This window comes from Metarhizium robertsii, assembly GCF_000187425.2.
Source record: "Metarhizium robertsii ARSEF 23 chromosome Unknown MAA_Scf_1, whole genome shotgun sequence".
Classification (NCBI taxonomy): domain Eukaryota; kingdom Fungi; phylum Ascomycota; class Sordariomycetes; order Hypocreales; family Clavicipitaceae; genus Metarhizium; species Metarhizium robertsii.
In genome coordinates this window covers 1782226-1809400 of record NW_011942149.1, presented here as the reverse complement: position 1 = coordinate 1809400, position 27175 = coordinate 1782226, and the positions used below count along the sequence as shown (strand labels likewise).

At 52.2% G+C, this 27175-nt stretch overlaps 9 protein-coding genes across 9 annotated transcripts; 6 read left to right on the top strand and 3 right to left on the bottom strand.

Moving 5' to 3' along the window:
- Nucleotides 1-4779, top strand: MAA_04844 (ABC transporter; the record flags this gene model as incomplete). The annotated part of the gene is made up of 1 exon (XM_007822940.1): nt 1-4779. One exon carries the CDS (start codon nt 1-3, stop codon nt 4777-4779), a length of 4779 nt encoding a protein of 1592 aa, XP_007821131.1.
- Nucleotides 4780-8094: 3315 nt separating this feature from the next.
- On the top strand, nt 8095-9213 carry MAA_04845 (histidinol phosphatase; the record flags this gene model as incomplete). Its single annotated transcript, XM_007822941.1, has 3 exons — nt 8095-8244; nt 8355-8894; nt 8986-9213. The coding sequence occupies 3 exons, from the start codon at nt 8095-8097 to the stop codon at nt 9211-9213; spliced, it is 918 nt and encodes a 305-aa protein (XP_007821132.1).
- A 407-nt stretch (nt 9214-9620) lies between these two features.
- MAA_04846 (histone deacetylase HosB) lies at nt 9621-13135 on the bottom strand (the record flags this gene model as incomplete). Its single annotated transcript, XM_007822942.1, has 2 exons — nt 9621-10655; nt 10715-13135. 2 exons carry the CDS (start codon nt 13133-13135, stop codon nt 9621-9623), a joined length of 3456 nt encoding a protein of 1151 aa, XP_007821133.1.
- Nucleotides 13136-14176: 1041 nt separating this feature from the next.
- Nucleotides 14177-15541, bottom strand: MAA_04847 (queuine tRNA-ribosyltransferase; the record flags this gene model as incomplete). The annotated part of the gene is made up of 3 exons (XM_007822943.1): nt 14177-15092; nt 15147-15397; nt 15482-15541. The coding sequence occupies 3 exons, from the start codon at nt 15539-15541 to the stop codon at nt 14177-14179; spliced, it is 1227 nt and encodes a 408-aa protein (XP_007821134.1).
- A 381-nt stretch (nt 15542-15922) lies between these two features.
- MAA_04848 (uncharacterized protein) lies at nt 15923-17311 on the top strand (the record flags this gene model as incomplete). Its single annotated transcript, XM_007822944.1, has 1 exon — nt 15923-17311. One exon carries the CDS (start codon nt 15923-15925, stop codon nt 17309-17311), a length of 1389 nt encoding a protein of 462 aa, XP_007821135.1.
- Nucleotides 17312-17808: 497 nt separating this feature from the next.
- On the top strand, nt 17809-18428 carry MAA_04849 (Ribosomal protein S17e; the record flags this gene model as incomplete). The annotated part of the gene is made up of 3 exons (XM_007822945.1): nt 17809-17955; nt 18075-18272; nt 18333-18428. The coding sequence occupies 3 exons, from the start codon at nt 17809-17811 to the stop codon at nt 18426-18428; spliced, it is 441 nt and encodes a 146-aa protein (XP_007821136.1).
- Nucleotides 18429-18911: 483 nt separating this feature from the next.
- MAA_04850 (uncharacterized protein) lies at nt 18912-19727 on the bottom strand (the record flags this gene model as incomplete). Its single annotated transcript, XM_007822946.1, has 1 exon — nt 18912-19727. The coding sequence occupies one exon, from the start codon at nt 19725-19727 to the stop codon at nt 18912-18914; it is 816 nt and encodes a 271-aa protein (XP_007821137.1).
- Nucleotides 19728-20318: 591 nt separating this feature from the next.
- On the top strand, nt 20319-21633 carry MAA_04851 (Galactose-1-phosphate uridylyltransferase; the record flags this gene model as incomplete). The annotated part of the gene is made up of 3 exons (XM_007822947.1): nt 20319-20419; nt 20479-20530; nt 20584-21633. 3 exons carry the CDS (start codon nt 20319-20321, stop codon nt 21631-21633), a joined length of 1203 nt encoding a protein of 400 aa, XP_007821138.1.
- A 1106-nt stretch (nt 21634-22739) lies between these two features.
- On the top strand, nt 22740-26444 carry MAA_04852 (Src like protein; the record flags this gene model as incomplete). Its single annotated transcript, XM_007822948.1, has 3 exons — nt 22740-24528; nt 24582-24656; nt 24715-26444. 3 exons carry the CDS (start codon nt 22740-22742, stop codon nt 26442-26444), a joined length of 3594 nt encoding a protein of 1197 aa, XP_007821139.1.
- Between the last annotated feature and the right edge of the window lie 731 nt (nt 26445-27175).

The window sequence follows — 27175 nt, the reverse complement described above, 5'->3', positions numbered from 1 at the left end:
ATGGATGTATACCGTCAAACCAACACTCTCACCAAGAAGACTCTCAAAATCATTCTTACCCGTCACTCCACAAGCACCATCTACAGCGCCTTGGTTCTTCCCATCATCGCATCTCTCTATCTCGGTCTCGGTCAGAAATTCAACAACCCCAATGATCAGTTCGGCATCGGAACTCCTCAAAATATCTTCTCTCTTGGAGAGGCGCTCTCAAAGGCCCAAGGAGGTCGTGATACCGTCGCTTTCGTAAACACGGGACATGTCGGTGGAGAAATCGATCGCGTTATTAGCTCCCTTTCCAAGACTGTTGGTGACGCAGGCAAGAATGCGACCAAGATTTCCAACCAAGACGACCTTGGCTATGTTTGCAAAAGCACTATTCGCGGCACCTCTAATTGTTATGGTGCTGTCGTATTCCATTCTTCCCCTGATGAGGGCAGCGGAGGAATTTGGAACTACACGCTTCGAGCAGATGCCGGGCTGGGACTCTACTTTAGAAACGACCACGACGATAATGACCCCGAGGTCTATACTCTACCCTTGCAGCATGCCGTTGACGCTGCCATTGCTGGCTCGTCATTCCCCTCCCAGGTGCAACAGTACCCCTACACCCAGGAGACGGAGGATGAACGTCAAGCACGGGTCCTTCGCGAGTATCAGAAGACATTCATCAACTACCTGAGTGTCGCATTTGTGATTGCTCTCATTGGGGTATGCTACCACATGCCGGGCTTGATCGCAACGGAGAGAGAGACTGGTATTTCCCAGCTCATCGATGCCATGATGCCTGCGACACGGGGCTGGCACCGACAATTCGTGCGCCTGGTCTCCCACCAGAATGCCTTCATCATCACCTACTTGCCCGGCTGGGTTATCGCGTCCGTAGTCTGCCGAGTCCTCATCTGGAAAAACACCAGTTTTGGAATCATGATCATCTTTTTCGTCCTCAGCGGACTTGCAATCACGTCCATGTCCCTCCTCGGCGCGTGTTTCTGGAGAAAGGCCCAGATGTCTGGCGTAGTCACGGCCGTGGTATGGATTGCATTGGGCATCGTTGCACAAGCTGTTCCGAATCCAAGCACAGCTACTGTTGCCATTCTCGGCTTGTTATTTACCCCGTGCAATTTTGTCTACTTCATTACGTATGTCGCGCGATACGAACAAGACGGCCAAGGAGCGAGCCTGACCAAAACGCACAAAGACAGTCCCTGGAGCCTTCCTGGCATTGTCTTGTGGGTGTTTCTGCTTTTGCAGTTTCTCATCTACCCCTTCATTGCTGCATTCTTGGAGCGCGCACTGCATGGAGTAACCACCGGCGTTCGCAGCGCATCGTCGCCGGAGAAGGCTGCCGCTCAGGCCGGCCATGTCATTCGTGTCGAGAATATGACCAAGATATACCGCCCAAGCTTGTTGCGTCGATTCTTCTCATTCGTTTCTCCACCACGGCCCGAGGTTGTCGCTGTTGATAATCTCACCCTGACGGCCAACAAGGGCCAAATACTTGCCTTGCTTGGTGCAAACGGGAGCGGTAAGAGTACAACGCTGGATATCATTGCTGGCATCAGCAACTTCACGAATGGAAACGTCTCGATTGATGCGAGGGGCGGTCTTGGAATCGCACCACAGAAGAATGTGCTCTGGGATGACCTTACTGTCGAAGAGCACATCACCATCTTCAACCAGCTCAAGTCGCCGCAACGATATGCCACCAAGGAGGAGACAATGGCATTAATCAAAGCTATTGGCCTGAGTCAAAAGACAAAAGCCATGTCCAAGACTCTCTCAGGCGGTCAGAAGCGCAAACTACAGTTAGGTATGATGCTAACCGGAGGTAGTTCTGTGTGCTGCGTGGATGAGGTCTCGTCTGGTATTGATCCGCTCTCAAGAAGGAAGATTTGGGATATTCTGCTGTCAGAAAGAGGAACCCGGACTATCGTAATGACGACGCATTTCTTGGATGAGGCCGACTTACTCGCGGATAATATTGCTATCCTTTCCAAGGGCAAACTTCGAGCTGAAGGATCATCTGCCCAGCTAAAAGACCGCTTCGGTGCTGGTTATCGGGTACATGTTCTCAACGCCAAGTACATGAAACACGCTCCCAAGGTGCCTGAAGTCCAGCGAAAAAAACTTTCAAACACCATCACCTACATTGCACCTTCATCAAATCTCGCCGCAAAAGTCATTCGCACCTTGGAGCATGCTCATATCCCCTATCAGTTTTCCGGGCCGACTATTGAAGATGTGTTCTTGAACCTTGCTGACGAAGTAAGAGATGACGAGGATGGAAACCAAAAAAACAATGAAGCTCGACAATTGACAACAAAAGAGAGGCTTTCGGACTCGGAAGACGCCGCCAAACAAGGAGCTGCCCTCGACCAGGGTCTCCTATCCGGCCGACCGGTAAACTGGGCAAGCCAGATGTTGGTTTTCCTTCGCAAACGAATCACTATCCTCAAAACAAACTGGATTCCTTACGCCATCGCATTCATCATCCCCATCATTGCCGCTGCCATCACGCAGATGCTGGTCAACAATAAGTCCGCTGTCGGGTGCAGCCCCAGGGAATCCAGCACAAGAGCAGACTTTGGTGATTTTACCAAATTTTACAATTCTGCTCATTTAGTCGGGGGACCAGCTTCTAAATTCAACGAAAGCGTCGCGAGGGATCTCACTAAAACGATTGTTCCAGGCTCTGTCGATGTTGGCAATTTCTCTCTCAAATTAGTCACTTCTCGGTCTGAAATGCAATCTTATATCGAGACTAACCGCAGGACCGTATCCCCTGGTGGATGGTGGCTAGGAGATTCCGGATCAGTGCCTGCAGTTGCCTGGAGAGCGGATAATTTTTCCATGTATACTTCTGTCCTGACACAGAATCTGATGAACAATATGCTGGCAAACATGACCATTGCGACGAGGTATACGCACTTTGACTCTCCGATTGCCCCGTCTACTCTGGACGCTTTACAGCTGGTTATTTACTTCTGCATTGCTTGCTCCATCTTCCCGGGCTTATTTGGTCTCTATCCCAATTTTGAAAAACGCCAACAGATCCGCGGGCTGCAATATTCGAGCGGAGCGAGGACAATCCCCGTTTGGGCGGCACATTTGCTCTTTGACACTTGCATCATTCTGGTTTCCATGGCTCTCGTTGCAATCATCTTTGCCACGACGTCTGATATCTGGTACTATCCTGGGTATCTGTTCCCCGTCTTCATGCTCTACGGCATGGTGACAATTCTCTGGTCATACTTGTTTTCATTGGTCTGCAAAAGCGCACTGGCAACATATGCAGCGACGGCGGTTCTTCAAGGTCTGGGGTTTGCCGTGTACGTGATTTCCTTCCTCTTCATTCTTACATACTCTGAGGCTGCGTCTCTGGACAAGAATATTCTCATCTCGCACTGGGTCATTGCTGTCATTTTCCCTACCGGCTCTCTCATTCGGGCATTCTTCGTCGGCCTCAATACATTCTCAACTACATGTGACGGAGACAAGCTGCAAAGCTACCCAGGAGCCATGACTGCCTACGGTGGGCCGATATTGTACCTTGCTATACAGGCAATACTTGTTTTCGGTGTCGTCATTTGGCTCGAGACCGGTTCTGGCAAATACGCTACGGGCAAAGCAAAGCCAACTGCCGAGGTTGATGACGCCGAAATTGCAGACGAGCTGGTTCGTGTGGATAATGCAGGGCAAGGGCAGCGTGCGAACGGTCTCCGAGTTGTCCATCTCACAAAGGCATTCAAGAAGAAGACTGTCGTGGACAATGTCACTTTTGGTGTTGACCGCAGCCAAGTCTTCGCTCTGCTTGGCCCCAACGGCGCCGGAAAGTCTACCACCATCTCCTTGATTCGCGGCGACCTGCACCCCAGCCGTAACGGCGGTGATGTATTTGTCCAAGGCGCTTCCGTCACCAAGCAGAGAGCACTGGCGCGTCAGAACCTCGGCGTCTGCCCACAGTTCGATGCTATTGATCCCATGACGGTGGAAGAACACCTACAGCACTTTGCTCGCATCCGGGGGATCCTTGACGTCAAGAAACAAGTCGACGCCGCTGTTCGCGCCGTTGGGCTCGGTGCCTACACCAAGGTCATGGCTCACACCTTGTCTGGCGGCAACAAGCGAAAACTCTCTCTTGGCATTGCTCTGACGGGCAACCCGTCCGTTATCCTCCTCGATGAGCCATCGTCGGGGCTGGACGCCGCGGCCAAGAGAGTCATGTGGCGGACTTTGGAAACAATTATACCCGGCCGTTCTATCCTGCTCACCACGCATAGCATGGAAGAAGCTGATGCCCTTGCGAACCGCGCCGGCATCATGGCGAAGCGCATGCTCGCTCTTGGAAATACGGACGCCCTGCGGCACCGGTTTGGCGACACTCTCCACGTGCATCTTGTGTGCAAGACGGCGCCGCATTCTACATTGGAAGAAATGGAACGTATCCGGGCTTGGACTGCTCAGACATTCCCTGATGCCAAAATCGAGCACGAGACATTCCACGGACAGATGCGCTACTCCATTCCTGCTTCGTCTGTAACACCACGTGGAAAGCCTGATGGTCAAAACGACGCTTCGGCATCTGGCAGTGCAATTGGACAGATGCTAGTCATGCTGGAGGAGCATAAAGATGCGCTGGGCATTGCTCATTATAGCGTTACCCCCACGACTCTGAATGAGGTCTTCCTGGCTATTGTGGGCCAACACGATGTCTTGGAGGAAGGATATAAGGAGGAGGAGAAGCCGTGGTACAAGAAGCATATCTGGGAGTGGTTCTAGGATCGTTTGCTTGTTACGTCGCCTCCTGCACCCCAACCTATATTTAGAAGCGAAAAGAATTAGACACAATAAAGCGACCGTGTAATACAGAGAATGGTATGGATAACAGCATGTTGTTTAAATACTCTTCAGCGTCTATTTGGCTACGGGAAAACAGTGTATTGTACCTATCTTGGTTTCCTGTCCAGATGATGCATATATACTCAACGCGGAATACTTGCTCTTCTCAACTTATATCGAGGCCCTGTCTTCCGGTAGCAACAGCCCGACATTGGAAACGCCATATTCGCATCATAACCACTCGTTGGCATAAACACTGTTCATCACATGATGAACCGGAGCTCCAACGCTATTGTTTTCATTGTACGACATGAGAGCACAGAGAGTCAAACACCGTACTCCGTGCCCCTTCCTGATAGACCAACCCCTCGTGGGCTTGTCTGTATCATGTCGCACAACGGCTGGCGCATACACCAGGCGTCTGCTAATCAAACCCCCAGTCTCAGATTTTCTTTGTTTTCTTTTTTTCGAGTACGGAGTACGGAGTACTTGCGCATCATCCCAAATGGGACCACGGACCAAGCTCTCGGTCCTGTAAGCCTCGAACCGGAGTCATGGTCTCGGAGCGCAACATCCCATTGAGCCAGACGTCGACATGCGGTTCTCGAGAGTACTAATGTTGTGTGTGTGACGAGAGTTTGGGGCAGGGTACGCAGAAGCCTGGACATCATCTGCCTATCGATTCTGCACGAGGTACAAGGGAAAGCCGTTTTGCTGGAATGGCCAGAAACGACAAGCCATGCGGAGCGACAAGGTCTCACTCATCTTCCTGTTGAAGCATTCAGCCTGCCACGGGCCTCGCATACTCGGACAGCAAGTGGTTTCAAATACAAATACATTAAGCCCGACCAAAAAACAGGACATGTCAAAAGTTTACGACTTGAGATGCCGATTGGGCCGGGGCGGGCGTCCGGGGTGCGTGGGAGCAAGCGATGTCGAGAAACGGGCATAAACCAGGTCAAAAACTTGCCGCCTCGCCATCGGTGATAGACGCCGCGGAGAGGTCCATGTATTCATGTCTCACTGGCCTTCAAGAACGGCCAATACGCAACATGACGTCGTCATTGGTTCCCTCTAGGCGAAGAGGGCAAACGACGAGCGAGCCGATCAACTCTTGGAGAAAGGCTTGCATCAAATGGTTCAGCCCACTGACTCGGCCTGCGTCCAAGGTACCACGTACTAGTATCTTGGCCTTGCACGAGAGACATGGCGTCCTCGCGGCGGGCGGAAAACAGGGGGTTTTCGTCCTGCAAGGTGACGAAACGAGTCACGACGGCCGCCCACGGCGCGGTCGAGGCGTCCGGCTGTCGATCGGGACAGGCGCTCGGCCACAGCTGTGAGCAGACCAACATGAAGGCCCTCGGAACGGAGAGGCGGCTTCCAAGTTGGGCCTGCGCGGCATGCTCGTTTTGGGGATTCGGCGAGCTGGAGTGAATCACACATACGGAGCATACGACAGGTAGCGGCGCGAAGCGAAGCGACCCCCCGGCCACCCTGTAAGAACTCAGCTACAAGTCGCGAGTCAAGACGCTGCATGTGTGTTTCTGCCACGGCGTGAATTGTTCGTCAAGCAGCCGTCTTTGTTGGCCCGGCATGACGCCCGTTGGCCGTTCTCTTGTACATAAGCCACCGGGGACCAAGTTGCATGGTTTGATACTGCGCGCAGCATCAACATTCAAGGGCCACGCACCTCGTTGGGTCCCCGCGCCGGCATATTCACCGATATGCCGGTAAAGCCTGCATTCTGCCGCCTGGCATTGCGTGCTCGTGGCAGGGGTGAATGCAACTCTGGCACCATCCCATGCGAGGCGCCATCACCAGTCTAGGCCGCGTCCATCCACATTAGGAAGTGTTCATGTGGTTGCCTTGCTGCCAAAGGATATATCTGGCGATTGCTCCGGCTTGTTTTGTCTGCATGGTCATGATTCTGTCTGCCTGCCTGTCTGGGCACACACGGAAGAAGGGGGGGGGTTGCTCGCCATGTCACAATTCGCCTTGTTGCGGCATCCCGCAAATGTCATTTCCGACCAGTCTTCTCCGTAGGGACATGTCAGCCGAGGGGGCAAGCTACACATTGGACCCTCCCGAGCATCGATCTTATCTGAAGCCACTGGCGCCGAAATCCCGGGTTTTGGTCAAACGAGCTCGGGAGTGTTGCACCGCCCGCGGATCCATGGCCGCAGATCTACGGGTGCACCACGTCCATAGTTAGATTGGCGTAGCACTGGCACGATTGGTTTGTTGCTCGACATCTGCTCAGATGTACCCCAAGTCCAAGTGACTTTGACACCTTGTATCTTTTACTCACGACACAGGGCGGTTTGTAAACTCTTGCCAATCTCGCATTCCCGACAAGGGGGGCTTGCTGGTGGCAACTGAGGCCCAGCTGAAGAACGTCGGTGACTCAATAAGAGACTGGTGATGCGTCTTGTTATGCATGCTTGGAATTCCCATCTCCTGGGCTATAAGGAGGTATCGACTATAATGTTACCAGTGCCATTGGTGTTCTTGCCCAGCTCAGTAGCTCTGCATAGTCCAAAATGCACAATAATCAGCTTCACCGTTTCCACCTTCTATGCAGCGGGGTACTCAACGAACCCGCAACATTGAACATTAAAGGCATTTCACAAATGTAATGCGTCACGCCATGCTTATACGGCGCGGCTAGCCAAAAATTTACCGCCCAAGTTGCCGCCGCGGCTTGCTCGTACGCTCTTTCCTCTTCTGGAACTAAAACCCTCTGCGTCTCCTGCCAACAACACGCACCAGTAAAACTCCAAGCTCGAAACAAATGCGGCAAAAAAAAGAAAAGAAAAAGAAAAAAAAAACATCACCAACATGTCATCTCGTCACAAGAATGATATATGCCAATGAAATGGATTAAAAAAAGAAGAAGAAAATCTGTCCAGTTCACTCCTAAACCCACGGCGACGTCACATCCAAAGCCCACCCGCGGCACCCGTGTGGATCCATCCCCAGTGCCAAAAAAAAATAATCTCTTCGTATGGACAGCAGTGACGCCACGTGCAAGATCTGACTGCATCTTGACAGCCACCCCAAGAGTATATAAAAAGTTGCGCGCGCAGCCAACTATCTTCAATTGACAGTCCTCGGAACGTATTTCCATCCATCCGACTCGTGTACTATTTACCGAATCCAAAAAAAAGCCCGCGTGGGCCGTAAACCAAAAAGTCAACCGGCATCACAGCTGTAGCCGTAGCCGTAGCCGGCAAAGAAAAGCAAATGGCCTTCACCATGCACTCCCACTCGGGGCAGTTCTGCCCCGGCCACGCAGTCGACCAGCTAGAGGACATCATCCAGCACGCCATCGCACTGGGATTCAAAACGATAGGCTTGTCCGAGCACATGCCGCGCTATGAGGAGCGGGACTTGTATCCCGAGGAGGTGAGTTCTCCGCGGGCATCGCCATCTCCCCAAGTGCCAGCTTCTTTCCACTCTGCCACGTTTAAATAAATAAAAAATCAAATTAAATTAAATAAAAAAATCGCCTATAGAGAGATTGTCCCCGGGAATCCCTTCAGGCTCTTCCCCCCCGGCACGAGGCCTACCTCGTCGAGGCACAGCGCCTGCAGGCAAAGTACGCCCAGCAAATCCACATCCTCATCGGCTTCGAGGCCGAGTTCATCCGGCCCTCGTTCGCGCCTCTGGTCAGGGAACTCGCCCTGCCGGCCTGCGTGGACTACTTCATCGGCTCGGTGCACCACGTGCACGGCATCCCGATCGACTACGACGCGGCCACCTATGCCGCGGCCGTCCGGGCCGCCGGCGGGTCAGAGGAGCGCCTGTACCAGGACTACTACGACCTGCAGCACGAGATGCTTCTTGCGCTGAGGCCCCGGATCGTAGGGCACTTTGACCTGATCCGCCTGAAGAGCGCGGATCCGGGCCGCGATGTCCGGCAGTGGAAGGGCGTGTGGGACAGGGTGTTGCGGAATCTCAAAGTCGTCAAGGACCAGGGCGGGTGGTTGGAGCTGAACACGGCCGCGTTGAGAAAGGGGCTGCAAGAGCCGTATCCTTGCCGCGCCATTTCCGAGGTGAGTAGTTGCTCGAGGAGCGTTGGGCGCCAGTGCGCGCGAGAGAACCACGTCGTCAAAAGACAAAGACTGACACATTGTTTGTTTGCAGGAATGGATCAAGATGGGGGGCGAGTTCACAATGTCTGATGACAGCCACGGCATTGCTCAGGTAGGCACAAACTACAGCCGTGGTCTGTCCTATCTAGAACGGCTGGGTGTCAGGAATCTCTGGACTTTTGAGCGTCAACCACATCCCGGTGTTGCCGTCTCAACAAAGGCAACGCTCTCTGACAAGGCTGTTCCCATAGACGTCTTCAGGCAACACTTGACATCGTGAAACAGATATATACCTGTACAAAATGATAGACTGCGAAAAGATGGAACCAAAAGTTTTCCATAGAGTCATTTGCAAAATCCACAACCCAAACGCCACTTTCCATATACTCCTCCCAAAAGCGCAATCAAAAGGGGTATCACACAAGTCAAACGTCAAACCCAAATATCTAGAGCAGAGCAATCAAAAACAAGCCTGCTAGACAAAACTCCGAGCATGAAAATGACAAGTGTGTGCTACCACTATCCCAGCATCCACATCACACGTAGTTTCCGTTTTCTCAAAGACAAAAAAGAAAAGAAAAGAAAGGCAATCCTCCATCAATGAATCTCATTGCTGAGCCATGATTTGATGTCACCGTGTTTGGCAAGACTCCTTCGCGGACTGAGCTGTTGCACTTTAGACTACCGTCACTGTTCATGCCCTGTGCGTGGTTTGTCCACAGATCCAGGTCGTCCTTGTAACTCTGCATCCGGCCTTGGCGCGAATCGGATCCCTGAGGTGTAGTGGAATAGGTTGTTTTTCGTTTTCGTCGCGCTAGGCAGAGGTGTATGAACCGGGGTTACAGAAGAAGGCGTCTGAATGTTAGGCGGAAGCCACTTCAGATGCTCGTGCTGCACCATGGTGACAGGTTCAGGTCCTTCTGGCTGATAGGGAATAAAGACATCGCTGGCGTCGCTAGCTGGTTGAATAGTAACATGCGGTACATCCGGAGAGCTTCCCGTGGGAATAGACGGAGTCGGCGTAGGCGACGATGTATTAGATGTGTACATTTCCTCCACCGGAGTTGAAATTCCTCCACTTAGTGACGGTGTTGGCGGTGCTTCAGGGAGACCAGAAGCTGGCGCCAGTTGAGTTGGAAGCTGCTCCGGAGCATTTGGTATCGAGGATATGCCTTCAGGTGTGGGTGGTTTCTCGGACTTCACTATGCTCGAATCCTGCCCAAGCTGACGATGAGGTTCCACGCTTTGTTCCGGCTTGGCCTTCTGCTTCCCGTCCCTTTGTGCTTTTGTGATCAAGTTGATTCTTATCTTCTTGACACCGTCGGTCAAACTGTCAATATCGCTCTTGGCATCGTTACCGACAGCATTGAGCGGTAGTCCCGTAGCCGGCGTCGGCGTGTCAGCCGCGATTGTAGACTGTTTCGCTCCTTTAGCAGGAGTGCTCGCCCTTGACGCATTTCGCCCTCCTTTGGGTGCAGGGTCTATTCGGGATGGCACTGCCTGGGTCTTCTTCACGGGAACCTTGTTGCTGCTTTGTGTCCTACCCGTCCTAGAGTTGGGTCGACTGGCTGTTCGGCTAGGAACAGGCGCCGTGGCTGGGATAGGAGGGACCGGAGGTGGTTCTTCCCTGGGAGGGGACAGATTCGTAGATGCCACGCTCAGGCGGCGGCTAGATTTTCTGGCGGACTGCGCTCCAGCAGGCCGAGGCGTACTTCTCCCAGCCTGTGCTCAATGTTAGTATATATGTCGAAAATGCAAGAAGCTAGTTACGGGCAACGAACCTTTGCTGGAGATGATATTGGTGTGCTCGCGGGCTTTCTTCTTGTCTTCGGTAGCACTTCGCTCATTTCCTCGTCAATAGGACCGATTGGCCTCGATTTACGTTCGCGTAACGACATTCTCGATAATGATCTATCAGATCCGGATGGTGTTGGTGGCTGGTTCCCGAGCAAAAGAGACTGACGATCTCTTCGGGCCCGTGATGCTTCAGCATTGAGATCCTCCGCCGTACAACTGTCTGTTTGACGGTCTGATGGTATCAGAGTCTTACACAGTTCCTTCGCAGCTATATGCCAAGGCACTTCAGGAGGTGGGGGTGATGTTGGCCTCTGAGGTACTTTTGAATAGCTGGTAGACAAACCAGAGAGACTGTTCTTCATCTTGATGGGGTCAGCAACTCTAGCAGTAGAGGCCTGGGTCGGCGATGAGTAGGTTGGAGGAGTAGAGTTGCGTGGTTTTTTTGGTACTGGTAGAGGCTCCTCGGGTTCTTCGAGGAGGTCCAGCTCATTCGTTGCCCACCATGCTGGATCGTAGATTGACGCCGGAGGTTTCATTATCGGATCCGCGTTCAAGTTGATAGCTCCGATCCTTTGGCCCATCTCGTACGCGAGCCCGCTAGATTCCTGCTCCGTCTTGATTGGGCTTTGCTCGTGACTGCCACCAACTAGGCCACTCAGATGGCTCATGATTCCTGAACACAGGGCGCGATCGCTATATCCACCTTCGAGGACGCTAATCACCCGACCATCTACAGCCAGTCCCTCCTCTGCCGTCAGTTTTACAACATCTTGCGATAGTCTGGCATAGAACTCAGTCGGCACATTCACGTGGTGGCGTTGCATTCCCGCGCTCTCCCACTCACTGGCATCAAAGCCCGCAGAGAAGAAGATTGCCGCTTTGGGGACTTGGTTTGAGGCACGCAGCTTGGCTGCCTCATTTTTCAAGTACTTTCGTGTCTTTTCCAGCAGAATAGCATATGTACTTTCGTACAGGGTCCAGAACTCTTGTTCCGTTTTCCAGGATTGTAGGTGGATATTCCAGATAGACTGGCCATGCGCACTATCGATACAGAGACTCGCGTTCTTGACCTTGTCTTCATCACCCATCTCGCAAGGATAAGAGTTAATGTCATGCAAGCTAAAGTAGCCTATTGACGTTCTTTTCCAAGAGGCGTGGCTCTTGTTCGCCGCATTAGCGCGGGCATTGTGCTGCCAAGTAATGGCCTGAGAGCCGTCGCCGTGATGAAGATCAAAGTCGATTATGGCTGCATGAGTGAGACCATGCTGAAGTGCAGCATGCATGATGCCCACATGAACATTGTTCACCCAGCAGAAGCCAGAAGGGTGAGAAGCAGAACAATGGTGGCCAGGGGGTCTTACACCGACAAACGCTTTGCGAGGACCAGAGCCAAAGACTGTGTCCACTGCCTCGCACACTGCGCCCAAAGCACCTTGCATGGCATTGAGAGACTCTTCGCACAGGTACAAATCGCCTTCGTGGAGCTTCTGTGGTGCAGGATGTTCTGGTCCTCGAGAAATGTCAGGCCGTTGCAGCTCCTTCCCTCCCATAGCCAATATTGACTCAGCCGAACCGCACATGAGTTTCAATTCCTCCATCCACTTGGTGCCATGTACATTGGTAACTGCTGAAGACAGCAGTGACAGTTGTCTAGTGGTCTTGTGAATGCGAAAGGGAATGCTGTTAATGTCGGAGAGGTTCCTCTTGGGATGAACAGGCAAGTGACCCTGACAGTGTCGACCACCCAACCGTACGTATGCTGTCGATATACCTAGAACAGCAGCCTTGATACGTTCGGGTCGTTCCACAATGGTGCTTAACGCACTTCGGGAAGTTCGAGGGCGGGAGAAGCGATGCCCGTATACAGCATCGTTCAGAATAACAACAGTGTCTGTTGGTAGCGTAGGAGTAGCTCCATGGTATTCCGCAAGTTCAGCCGCAAAGTAATCGCTAGCAATGCTTCTTGCTGTCAGGGGGGGCTTCTCTTCAGGGGGGGTCCTGTTTGCTGGGGATGTTGAGATGATGTGCGATGAGCTCGATCGCCTGGCCAAAGGTCTTCCAGGCGCGACACCATTCGCAGAATGTAAAGAGTTCATGGAAGCCTTTCGAAGTAGTGGCGGCGTCTCAGCATGGGAGGCTCTTCTAGAGCCTGGTCCATTAGAAGGACTGCGAGAAGGCGTCCGAGGATGAGGTGAGGCGGATGACGATCTTCGAGGTGGCGGCTTAGCGGGAGTTCCCCAGGAGTTTCTTGGGCTTGGAAGAGGCTTCAGGGTTTTGGGTTCGTTCGTCAAAGAAAGCTGGCTCAGCGACTGTGTCAAACCCGAGTTGTCATCGTTTGCTCTGTTGGATGCTGGTGATGTTGGTCCCTGTCGTGGAGACAACGACCCATGAATCGAGTGCGACATTCTGACCTCAATCGACGACGCATGAGAGAGCCAGCGTAGCGATTTATAAAGGCAACAGGCGGTGTCAAAGGGTGTCTATCCTATCCGCAGGCCGGAGATTCTAATGAGAGATCGAGGGGTAGCAATTTGGCGTCCTGGCAGGCAGTCGTTGTTTGTTTTTATTAACTTGATGGTCTGGGCTAATTGCGACCCTGGATCCCCGTCAAACGCCTGGTCAACGTTCCCGTGGCCTGCTGGGGACCGCGTCTGGCATCCAACAAGTGGGCAGCGCGCGACAGGGACCCGGCGTCACGTGTAGGTGACGTAGGGCCTTGCGGAGTACGGAGTACGAGTAAACAAATAAACGAAAAAAAAGTGCCATTAATCAATCCAGTCGCATTGTGCGTACAAAGGTGGGCATTGAATTTGTATCAGTAGAGCAATTGCACAATACTCGTTATTCGGGGAAGGGCATTGTGTCTGTCCCATGTGCTTATATGATCATTGATGTCTGGTAGCTCAATAAGAATCAGTCTGAACCCCTCCGTCCGCCTGGTTGACACGTGCCCATTTACGGGGTCAAGTCCGGTCGGCAGTAACATTGTACATGTAGTCAATTAACTTACCCAGTTGCCGTTAGGTCACTGATTTCAGTGGCCCATGCATTTACAGGAGGAACAATGCATGCCCATGCCCATTGCTCTGCCAAAAGGAGGTGCTCTCCACTTCCATGTTCGGAACTTCGCGACGGTTATCAATTTTAACAAGCTGCATTGTCACCTTACAACTGAAGCTAGTACTGCATTTTTTTATTCTTTTATTTAAAAAAAAACAGCCTAAATGTAGACCCAACCGTGGACATGTGAATCACCCTTGTTTTCAAGCTACATCGCCCCATTCATAAAGTACTTTCCCTGCAGATGTACCTACATTGCAAACTCCTCCTGCACCACTCATGATTAGCACATAACACAACTTGTCAGATCTCTCCGAACCCAAAATTTCTATGCCGCCATAGACGAAACAATTATATGTATATGTTTTCTATATTCCGGGTTCTATTTAACCTTCTACCGTCAAATCTACGCTAACTTGCTTCAATGCTTCCACCGCCCAGTCGGGATAATCAGTCTTGCTTTCGTACAGGTCCGCAAAGAACTGTCGAATATATGCCGGAAACCGATCTTCGATGATCGCCTGCCGTACCTCTCTCATCAAATTCAGCTGATACCAAACATTGTGCATCGTCAGCAAATGCGCCGAAACAGTCTCTTTGGACGTATTGTGATGGACATATGCTCTGGTGATACCCATGCCGCCCTCTCCTTGCCTACAGCACATGCATTCACAACCAGGTTCTATCGGCCCAAAGTCGTTTGCATACTTGGCATTTCGAATGTTCAAGACGCCATGCTTTGTAATGGCGTTGCCAAATCGGGCTGTTCGAGTCGGCCAAACACAGTCAAACATGTCGGCTCCAAGAGCTACGCTGACAACCAGATCCTCAGGATATCCGATCCCCATGACATATCTAGGCTTCAGGTCTGGTAAGAGGGCCGTGCATGCTTCGACGACACGGCAATAATCAGCCTTTGCCTCTCCGCCACTCAGTCCACCAATCGCGATACCAGGCGTATTCCGAGCCAGCATCTCCTTACAACATTCTCTTCGCATCTCCAGGTCCAAACCGCCTTGTATGATACAGAATAGGTTCTGGCTGTCAGGTTTTTTGTGCGCTGCTATGCATCTGTCCAACCAGCGTACACTGCGTTCCATTGCTTCACGCATCCGAACCTTGTCTGGTGAAGTCGTGACCAACACGTCGTCAAGCTGCATAATGATATCGCTTCCTATAGTGTTTTGCAGGGATATTGAGTGTTCCGGTGTGAGGAGCATAGGAGATCCATCGTGTGGGCTCAGAAAGCGGACGCCTTCCTCAGTGATCTTTGCCAGCTTTAACAAACTGACCATCTGGAAACTGCCCGGACGTAAGCAACGCTCTCAACTAGACAAGGAATAGCAAGGTACATACCCTCCACTATCTGTTAACAGATTATGTTTCCAGCCCTGAAATTTGTGTGCGCCACCAATGGCGTCAAGAACCTCCTGGCCTGGCTTCAGTCCCAGGTGATATGTATTGTTAAGACATAGTCTGCAGCCAGTCTCTTCTAGCTGTTGAGGAGTGATGCCCTTGAGAGAAGCTTGGGTAGCTACAGGCATGAACATGGGGAGTTGAACAGGGCCATGCGGTAATGTCAAATTGGATGCTCGGGCTCGGGTTGTCTGTTATTAAACATGAGCATCATGCACCGTGAAGGCGGTTTGCAACACAGCAAAAATTTGTATTCAAAGAGGTGTGGTACGCACCGAGCAGCGAGCCACTAGCTCAAATGACAGCGCTGGGGATGAGGAAATATTAGAAGCCATTTTTGAAACGGCCCTCATTCTCCTGCACCAGAAATTCCTCCACGGCAAGCGGTTTTCCTCGCTTTCTGGGGTCTTAAGGCTGTCACAGATATTTCAGTCTGAGGTCTAGGTTAGCCAGACCAGACAATTTTGAGTGACACCGTTGACCTTTGGAGGACCTCAGGTGGGACCTCAGGAGTTTTTAGTGCTCTCAGCAGTCGCAAGCCCAGCGACACTTTAAACTGGGCCGGCTCATCACCGGCTCATCTCCACATCTAGGAGCTGTCATAGCAGTCAAGTGCAGCGAATTTTCCTACGATGATCCGACGAGCATATCCTCCTGGGCATCCAAGCACGTCAACGTCAAGGAATTGAGCCTCCGCACCAACAGCAACGCACACGATGGGGGCTCGTGCTGTTTCGCCCGGAGGGGCTTTATTGAGAACATCACGCATGTTCTCAGTACCAAAACCCCTTCCTGAGCCTCCGTCTACCAGCCTTCACATTGGAGATCATAAATCAGCGACTATGACGAGACAATACCCTCAGCATCAGTCAATCACGACTCCCCTCTCATCACGCGAGAAGGGTGACTGGGGCTACAAGAGACCGTTCCCCTTAAAATCTACAATGACCACGTCGACGCCCCTGATCCGAGTTAAAAAGGTTGATTCTGTCGAGAATGTTACCGATTTCGCGTCAGCTGCGGATCATTCACTGTCGTTGGAGAAGTTCCAGGAGCTGCATGTTGCCATGTCGGTCCCGCGAGGAAAGATGCCAGGTGAAGCAAGGTCAGCCTCCTTGTGGCCCAAGTCTGTCTTCGAGGAAGAACTTGACTCCACCGAATCTCAATCTGGACGGAGCGATGACAAGCGATGGAAATTTCGAGGTCCGTGGCTTGCCAGGATGGGTGAAGGCGAATTCGTCCGATACTTGAGGAAAACAGTGCACCCGAAACGTGCCCAATTTCGAGCCCTTTTGAAGCGCAAACTTGCTGAGGACATCACCACGAGCCAGAATAAGCTTGCCCTGGAGAAGGGTACGCCCGCACCTCCCAAGGTTGAACCCCGTGACATTACCGAGGCACACTTTTCGGAGTACCTGCGAACTTTGCGCAATGACCGCACAACATTGTATAGTTTGGTCTCCGAGTTTCTGGATCTAGCGCCGCTGGCTGTACCTATCGGACTCTTCCAAAGCTTTCAGAATATGAATCCTCCACTGGAGTCTAGAAGCCTTTACGGCAACTCAGGTCCGCCACCCAGTCATCCCTCCGCTGGTATTAGCTACCTGCGAACCAACTCCTACATGGAGAACCACCCCGTCTATGGACCCCAAGGGCGACACACACCTGTTCTGGCGAGGGTGGTGTACCCAAGGGCCGGGCACAAACCCGCCAAACTTGGTGTTGGCGGCTTTGTAGCAGATGTTCCTATTGGGGATAACGAATTCAATATCCGCTACGGCCGAGGTAGAACCCAGGCCAACAAGATGCTCAACGGCATCGCTCACCTTGACACTACTACATATGGTGGCGCCAAGGCTTATATCGAGCCCAAAACTGCTACTGTAGATCCGAGCGGAAAAGTCGTATTGCAACTTCGCGAAACCCACCCTGAGGCTCAAGTCATTGCTAAAGAGAGTAAAGGCCAGTCACACATTTACCACGATGCAGAAACCAAGGCAAAGCAGGCGACGCAATTCCAGGGAGACAAGAGCCCAGGCCGAAGAATTGAGAGAATTACGGATGAGATATTGAATGACGATTCTTCAAAGGTTCGAGATTCTTAGTCTCAGAGGGCGAGGAGATTTGCGATCGTGATGTCGGCGCAGCAAATGTGATTTTGGGCTATATATTGACACCAAGCGGGAGGCCTTTCATGTAAAAAAAAACCTTGTATAACTATTATATTACCAGAATCAAAATAAAATGCGATAACCGCTTCCAACAGTTTGCGAATCGATTCGTACACAAATGACTTGTTTCGAAGATGTACATACTGATTAGGAATTGGCAAAGTCATCAGTGCTACTAGCCCGGGCATGCATGACTCGGGTATGCACTGTCGATGGAGCAAACAATAGCACAACGGATACTTACATAATCAAAGTGCAAAATGTATCACGTGAGGGATCACGCACAGGTTCCTCACGAGCCCTAATTCTCTTGGTGCCCCACCACTAGCCTAAACCACCAAATTTCTATTGCTGAGATCGAAGATTGTGAGGAGCCGACTTTTCTTCAACCCACGCCCAACGACCATACCAGCCAATTCAATACCGCCAAAATGGGTCGCGTTCGTACCAAGACCGTGAAGAAGTCCGCCAAGGTCATCATTGAGCGGTACTACCCCAAGCTCACTCTCGACTTCGAGACCAACAAGCGCATCTGCGATGAGATCGCTGTCATTGCTTCCAAGCGCCTCCGCAACAAGGTCAGCACAAACGCAATATCCTCCGCCTTCGGAAAGAGATGATCAGAGTTGAGAAGGACTAGCTACGGCTAGTATGGGAGAATTGTAAAAGATGGCGATAACTAACTGGCGACGACTAGATTGCCGGCTACACCACCCACTTGATGAAGCGTATTCAGCGTGGTCCTGTCCGTGGCATCTCCTTCAAGCTGCAGGAAGAGGAGCGTGAGCGAAAGGACCAGTACGTCCCCGAGGTCTCTGCCCTCGACTACACCCAGAACGAGTCGGGCCAGCTCGAGATCGACTCCGAGACCAAGGACCTCCTCAAGCACCTTGGCGTATGTTTCTTCCCTGGCTCTCTACATGTCCAAATTGTAGTGCTGACAAGTCATTTTCAGTTCGACTCTATTCCCGTCAACGTCACCCAGGTCACTCAGAACAACCCCAACGAGCGCGGCCCTCGACGATTCGGCGACCGTCCTCGCCGCGACTAAATGGGTCAGAAAAGTTTCTTATGATTGTGGGCAATTGGGTTCTTGGGCATTTGGCATGGTTTTTGCGTCTTGGCGTCTAAGGACGGTAGTGAGTGCATAGATCTCAAAAGAAAGATCTTCAATCCCCACAAGGTGTCGCTGAACCTCTGGGCATTCATGCCCAGAGTGGGATGCTTGATCGCCAAGACTTCGGTCTCTGATATTTGCGCGTGAGGTGCTGGTGTGATGTCTAGCCGAGCTGCATCATCAGTATTAGAGTCAATGCCAGGGTGGCATTTGACTGGTACGGCTACAATTGGTTCCCTTGTCTTGCGACAAAATGCACTTGTCGTTCTCGGAGGGGTACAAAGCCCATCTATTGACTGAACTTGAACATCGAAGCCTACATAAACGCCACCCATTTAGATGCCCCATTTTGCCGTCTCGTAGCTTAGTTTTACATTCGTAATTTCGAAAGTCTTGGGCGGCATGTGCCAAAGTCTACTACGCCTTTGGCCTGCTCGGTAGGTCAAACCTGTGGCCCTCAACTCTCAAGTGGTCGTCGACAGCCTGCGTCGAGATATCCTCTTGTTTAGGAGCTTTCGTCTCCTTCTCCTTGAGCTCGACCTTGATTTTATCGGCACCATCATCTATTCCACGCTCACCTCTCTCGAGAGCAAGAGTTTTAGCATCCCTAGCAGCTTGGCGTTGCTCCTCGAGCCTCAGCTCTCCAAGTTGGCGTGCTGTTCTATCTGCCTCTGTTTCTGTAGATTTATCCTCGTCTAGTAGGTCGATTTGTATATCTGGAATGCCTGCCCTCTCCCAGGCAGCCGTCTCATTCAGCTGGACTTTGACGAAAAGTGCCCTTTTCGCACATGTCGGGGAACACCACTTCTCGAGGTCCTTGCGCTTCACAATATCGCCACTGCCCGTAAGCTTCCATTCTCCGCCGGTGCCGACCTTTCGTCGGGTTCTTGCGCACAGAGTATACCCGCATAGTTCGTTGACATTGCGCTCCTCTATCAAATCATCATAGTCCGACGGTTGGAAAAGACGAACGTGCGTCTTGAACCCCGACACATCGCTCTGCGCAGGATTTGACGCGGAATATGGCGCTGCTCTGACTAGCGGATACTCGGATAAAAGCACTACGCTGTCCAGGATCTCGGCCTCGAGTTCTTTGCGATGCTGCAGGAGTTTGGCGTGTGCAATGGCAATCTCTCTTGCTTCATTTTCAGATCGTGTGGCTGCGCTGGCCTCTGACTGAGAGTTCTTGAGGATACCTTTCAGCTGTTTCTGCTTTTGTTCAATGATGTCCATCTTGAGCTCTTGGGGAGGGGCTCTGTCCGTCAGTTGTAGTTGTAGGTCTTTCAGCACTGGGATTTTTTATTGCTGAAGAGGAAGCATTTTTGAGTGCATGTGCCAGAAGCAGTCTTTTGTTTCCGTAGCGAACATAAAGGGCGAACGAAGTTTTGAGTGGTCATGGTTAACAGGTTGCGAAGCCCCCACTAAAAAAACCGTGGTCGCTCCAATTTTGAAATGGGCACCATCTCCAGAAGCCGAGAGCCCCGACGTCACTGGCCCAGACTAATTGACAACTTGGAGTTGCAATCTTGATGCATGGTGGAATGCACTAAAATCTCCGCTCATCATATTAAGCGCGCCAACCGCAATCCTGCCTTTGGCAGTCCCAAGCCTGTTTGCTCCATTCCTTCGAGTCGATTCAACATTGTTGCTCATGCGGTTCATCATTCTCCTCGCTGTGTAGCAGTTGTCGTGTTGTGATAGGTGCTTAGTGGACATTTAAAAGTCCCATACTCGCTCCCTGTTTGTTTTTTGCCCTAGAGGGCTTTGTTACTTTTTGTATTCTGTTGTCTGTCACCCAAAAGCCTTGCCTACTCCACAATCATCATGCCTGACAAGATCCTCGACGACATCTCCCACCGGAGATATAATCCTCTTACCGACAGCTGGCTACTAGTCTCGCCACATCGGACCAAGCGACCATGGCAGTATGTATGAATCCTACTGCGTTACATGGCGGGTTGATCTGATCAAGGTGGTTTTGCAGGGGAGCTCAAGAGGCGGCTGTTGCCAATACTCTGCCCGAATATGATCCCAAGGTGTGTGAATTCAATCAAATGAAGGGGGAAACTCTAGGTAACTTAATGTCCAGTGTTATCTTTGTCCTGGAAATGCTCGTGCTGCGGGTGACACAAATCCCAAATACGACAAGACTTTTGCCTTTGTCAACGATTACAGCGCTGTGAAAGAACAACAGCCAGACTATGAGCCTGATACGAAGCCCAATGGTATAACAAAGCGCAATCCGTCTGATACAACTATTGTTGACTTCTCCGCAGATGTTGAGTCGATGCTCCTGAGAGCCCAGAGCGTCAAAGGTGTCTGCTATGTCCTCACATTCTCGCCCAAACACCACCTCACTTTAGCAGACATGCCTGCCACAGAAATCTTGCCCGTAATCGAGCACTGGACCCGAATTTATGCCAACCACTTGTCCTCCTCAAACCCATTGGAAAAGCTTGCTGAAAATCTGGACATTTCCATGCCAAAGGATGAAGCACCCATTCCCAAAGATGAGTATCGATACATGCAGATTTTCGAGAACAAAGGCTCTGCTATGGGTTGTTCCAACCCACACCCGCATTGCCAAGTATGGACAACATCCACCATGCCTGAGGAACCTGGAAAGGAACTCTCCCAGATGACCAAATATCGTGCTAACAATGGTGGCCGACACTTGCTTGAGGATTACGTTCAGCTGGAACTTGCCAAGGGGGAGCGCCTTCTCTGGCAAAACAAGTCGTTTGTAGTGGTATGCCCCTGGTGGGCGGTCTGGCCATTTGAGGTGCTCGTCCTTCCCAAGAGGCATATCCGCTCCCTGGTAGACTTTGAGCCGGAGGAGAGGCTGCAGTTTGCCGAAGCCATCCAAGAGGTCACCAGGCGGTATGATAACCTCTTTGAGTGCAGTTTCCCGTACAGTTCCGGAATTCACCAGGCGCCGCTCCGGGGAACAAAGGAAGAGATTGAGAACTCCTACTTTCACATGCACTTCTACCCGCCCCTGCTGCGTTCAGCGACGGTGAAAAAATTCCTGGTTGGGTATGAGCTCATGGCTGAGCCGCAGAGGGATATCACTCCTGAACAGGCGACGGCTCGTCTGAGAGATTGCGGCGGGGAGTTGTACAGAAATAACTTGAAGTAAAATGAGACATGAGACATTAAATATATACCCATCCAATTTCCCACCTTTCAGCAACATGAAATGTGCATGATGACCATCTGGATGCTGGTCTCTGGGATCGTGCAAAGGCTGCGGGTGATGGGCATAATTGCAATGTGGTCATCGTCATCAATGTTCTTGCAACACTGAAGCCTCAGTCGTGTTCAGGACTGGTCGCACCTGCCTCCGTCATCCCCAGTCAACACTCTAGTAGTAATGCTGGTGGGCGTCTAAGCTTCCACGTGAGAAGCAGTCGAGATGGTCAGACACTCAGTGCCTCACATGCCTTCCACCTCTCGAGTTTTTTTTAGCCGCTGCTTCTCCAAATCAAACCCTTGTCCTAGCTCGGCCGTTCCAGCGTCTGACGACTTTGAGACGACCACAAGCTTGGATGGCAGACAGCTCAGCTTTAGCTCCACCCCGAAACGACAGCACAGCAAGGGCCGTGCAAGCATTGAAGCAAGTCACCCGGTGGGCTTGCTGTGGCTCCATGTCGCTGGCTGATTCCCCCACTCCACCATCACTCGAAGCTGCTTGAATTATCCAATTCTATGTTCTCAAGCAGTTGTACTCCGTATCTCACTCCCTAGTCAGAGCAGCAGGAGGGTCCCCCGCTGACGTCGACACCCGCCCGCCATCAGCATCACGCCCAAGCTTTCGTGGACCGGCAACCGGCTACTCTCACAGACGCTGCGCAACGCCTCAGCCTCTTCTGTCTGCTCCGCCTACGTCCGCCTCCTCCCAGACCCAGCGTCATATTCTCGCTCTTCTTTCTGAGCCGCCACCCCTTCACCCAATCCTGCAATATCATCACCCGGAGCTCCGTGCTCGACATAGTTGCTCTGAGGTAGTTGGACGACACTGCCTTCTTTGTCTGTGCCTGGGCTTACAGCGCTTTCCCAGCAATACCCCCCCGCTTCTTCAAAGCTGACGAAAGCCCTCTCGACTCTCCGCATCATTCATCGCATTGCCGCCCCACACCCGACAACAAGAAATCGCTGCTCCGTATATATCGATCAACGGTCTCATCTAGCCGCGGCAGACGTGTCACAGGGCCGCCTGTGTCGCGGGACATATCCTACACCGCCATGACTGTGCCGTTCCGGGTCAAGGCTCTCTATGAGTACAGCTCGCCACATGAAGATGATCTCAACTTCGATGTTGGCCAAATCATCACTGTCAACGAAGAGGAAGATGACGATTGGTATGGGGGCGAATACGTTGATGACCATGGCGTGAAAAAGGAGGGCATTTTCCCTCGCAACTTTGTTGAGAAGTTCGAGCCTACTGCCCCTCCCCGGCCGACGAGATCACGTCCCAAGAAGGAACCCGAAGCTCATATGTCAGAGGATGTTACTGCTCCGGCACCAGTACCGCCTGCTCCAGTTCATGAGCCGGAGCCGGAGCCCGAAAAGGAAGAAGAACTCCAACATGGACCTCAACCCGTTGAGGTTGAGCGCTCTGTCCCCACCGTCCCGGTGCCAGTGATAGCCAAGCACTCGGAACCGGCTCTTGTGAAGTCTCACGATGCTACTACAGCGCCACCAGCTGGCCCAAAACAGGCTGAAGCTTCAGCTCCAAAACCCAAATCTGGTCCTCCTCCGGTTTCCGAAAAACCGTCGAGCAACTCATTCAAAGATCGTATCGCCGCGTTCAATAAACCAGCGGCACCACCCGTCGCTCCATTCAAGCCTAGTGGCTTAGGCGCGAGTGGCGGCTCGTCTGGATTTGTGAAGAAGCCTTTTGTCGCACCGCCTCCTAGCCGCAACGCATACGTACCGCCTCCGCGAGAGAAGCCGACCACGAATATCTATCGTCGCGACGAAGATCCCGAAATCAAGGAGAGGCAGGCCGAGGCTCTGGGTCAGGCAGAGGTAGCCGGATTGGTTCCAGGCGAACAGTCTCAAGAAGCCGGTGCCGCCGAGGATGACCAACCTAAGCCTACTAGCTTGAAGGAACGCATTGCTTTGCTTCAGAAGCAGCAAATGGAACAAGCCCAGCGTCACGCTGATGCGGCTGCTAAGAAGGAGAAACCAAAAAAACCAGTAAAGAAGAAGCCCGAAGCCCCTCAGAGTGAGGCAGATGTAGAAGCCGAAGAAGGATCTCTTTCGGCTTCGTTGGAACGGGCCGAATCTAGAGAAACCGAAGTCAGAACCAGAACTTCGACAGATGATACCCATGCTAGAGCACCTCTACCAAGACGCAGATCTTCCAAGGGTCCTACAGCGGATGAGTCGCACGATGGCAACGAGGCCGATATGTCTGGTGCTGGTGACACCACGGAGGGCCATGATGATACTACCGAGCGTGAAGATAATGAGGAAGTGCTACGGCATGTTCAGCGCGTTCCAGCGACATCTACCGCGACTGCACCTGGACTCCATCGCGAGCCTGGGGAAGCAAATGAAGAAGGAGTGGAAGCTGGAGAGGAGGAGTATGAGGAAGAAGAAGAAGAAGTTGACCCTGAAGTTAGGCGCAAAGAAGAATTGCGGGCTAGAATGGCAAAGATGAGTGGTGGCATGGGCTTCCATGGCATGTTTGGTGCTCCGATGCCACCCATGGCTAAGGCTCCGCCTAAAAAGAAGACCGTCAAAACTGGGGAAGCGTCAGGAGCCGATGAAGATATTCAGGAGACGGCTCCCCGTCCGGCACCACCAGTCCCGACTCCTATGGCCCTACCCGGCATGGGCAGCTCTGTCGCCCCCAGCCGAGGCCATCCAGCTGACGAAGAAGAGGAGGACGCTGATGGTGATGAAGCCACTCCAGTTCAATCAAGGACTATGCCTCCTCCAGTCCCTTCACGGGAACAGGAAGTAGATTCTGGTGACGAGGAAGAAGATGAGGCAACGACCCCGGCGCCCATTTCCGAGGTGTCTTGTATGTAGAATCACCATCTATATGATGGCAAGTAAAAGCTAACGATTGTGCAGCTCCTCGTCGGGATATAAGCGGTCCTCCGCCTATTCCTGGTGGTCGACCAGCGCCTCCTCCATTACCTACAGAGTGTAGGTGTTGCTACTTTCAAACTTCTCTTATTTGTTCATCTGTGCTAATATGTTCCAGCCCGGGCACAACCCCCGCCACCCCCAGCTGATATCAAATCCCCTACAGAAGGATCTGAATCAGATGATGAGCTTTCCGGAGGAGCAAGAGAAAAGGACTTGGAGCAGACTAGCACTCAAACCAGACGTCTACCTCCAATGCCACCAGCACCTACCTCTCTCCCACCCAGATCGCCACCGCAGTCTCCTCGCGGAGACGACACTTTAGGGCCATCTCCTACAACTGTCGCTGGCAAGCGAAGTAGTCGACCACCACCTCCAATTCCCGGATCGGCACCGGCACCTCCGCCAGCTTCGAGCCGGCCTCCGCCGCCTCCGCCGCCTGGTGGTTTGAGTCGGCAGTCAACAGCAGATATTCCTCCGCCCACACCAACACGCCCCCCACAGGCTGGTGAGGAGGAGGATGAAGAGGTTACGGAATATGACGGCGACTATGATACTGATATTGCTTCGAGTGTCCCCCACAAGGATGCCCTAAAGTCACACGCTCGAGACTCAAGCGCCGAGGATAACACCCTTACGTCGCCAATTCGAGACACCGCTCCTAATATTCCCCCTCCTATTCCATCTGCCGCAGCGCCTCGAGCTGTCCCACCTCCTATTCCTAGCCAGCCGCCTCCGGATCATAAGCGACGCTCGGTGGATGTTCCTCGCGGAGCTCCACCTCCACCTCCGAAGGAGGCGGCTCCTACTCCAGTCCATGACGCAGGAGATTATGATCCATATAACTATTCTTCACCGCCGGCACCTCCTCCAATGGGATCCAGTTACGGCCATAAAACACCAAAGATTGACGAAGAAAATGTATATTTCTCTGGGCCATCATCTCCTACTGAACGCCGAGCACTGCCTTCTGCACCACCGCCTCGGCCTAGCAACAAACAGTCAATGGATATTCCAAGAACAAGCACCAGCAACAGGAGATCTATGGATATGCACCGGCCTTCTGTTGAATCAGATTTCATTGCGAACGACGTTGACCTTGCAGTGCAAAGTGGATGGTGGAAACAAGCGAACCAAGTCCCGCCTGTCTTTCAGGGACGCAAAGACATTCATTTTGAAAGCGAAGAGACAACTACAACTAACCAGGGCTCCAAGACAGTCATCACGCGGGATGTGTTTGTTCTCTTCCAAGATTATTCACAGACTGTGGTTACCGTCCGATACAACCCATATGATCCGTCAGATGTAGAGCTGGAGCAAAGACATGAGCCACCCCCGCGATCCCTTCGTCAGGACCAGATGGAGGAGTTTTATGAACGTTATGGCAGGCAAATCTCGGAAGCTGCCACGGCCAAAAAGGACACGGTCGTTAGTGATGGCACGCCTCAGGGGTTTGTCATGGAGCTACTTCGACCCCTGAGTGGTGCCCTCCCGCCTGTCGGCACACGTTCATACGGTGCGCTGGTCTATGCCAACATGGCCAACGCATCTACTCAACAGCAAGACGTCATCCGAGCAGGAGATGTCATTTCATTCCGCAACGCCAAGTTTCAGGGCAAACATGGACCCATGCACGCCAAATACTCGACGGAAGTTGGCAAGCCGGATCACGTTGCGGTAGTTGCTGAGTGGGACGGGACAAAGAAGAAGGTTCGTGCGTGGGAGCAAGGGCGAGAGAACAAGAAGGTCAAGATGGAGAGCTACAAGCTGGACGACCTGAGGAGTGGTGAGGTCAAGATTTGGAGAGTCGTCCCTCGGACATGGGTTGGCTGGAACATCCAGCCGTAGTGGAGCTGGAGAACAAGTCGCTTAGGATGGCTGCCCGAAGTCCAGGTAAACGTTTGGACGGACAGCTGGCCAAATTAAGGGGCGAGGACTCGGTGATGGGATTGGCATACTACAAAATTGAGGATGTATTGTTGATTGGTAAAACTGACCGAGTAGCCGTATCGAACACTGACGTTTTGTCTCGCATAGCATAGTTCTTAGGACCTTCCCGTAGGCTACGGAGTACGTACATAATTCCGCAATTCAGCTCTGCCCTGTCGTTGCCCATGTACACGAAGTATCAAGGCCCGTGGTCTGTGAAGACGGCAATTGACCAATGACGAAGTCACGGATTACGCATTGGTCATGTTCCATTTTGGGCATCAACGTCCACGCTAGGAGTGCATGTGGGCAAAGTGATGGTGCATAACGCACCCGAGATGATGGGACAAGACCTGTTCAAATTAGTGGCCATGGGAAGAGAGCGGTGCTCAGAGAGGAGAGGCTGCATTATCAGAGCGATGGCGGGCTACCGTTTCATGTCCGTCGTCGCATGCAGTGAGTGCATGGCACATTGCCACCGTGAGGGAAGAGGGTCCCGTGACGAGGGCTGCGTATGTACATATGTACTTGGGCATGCAGGTGCTGCGGGGTTTACCGTGGAATTGGTTTGATTGTGTGCTTTGCAAAAAAAAAAAAAAAAAGCGAGGGCATGTTTCGTGGCATGGGACACGGTGAGAGTTGAAGGTGGC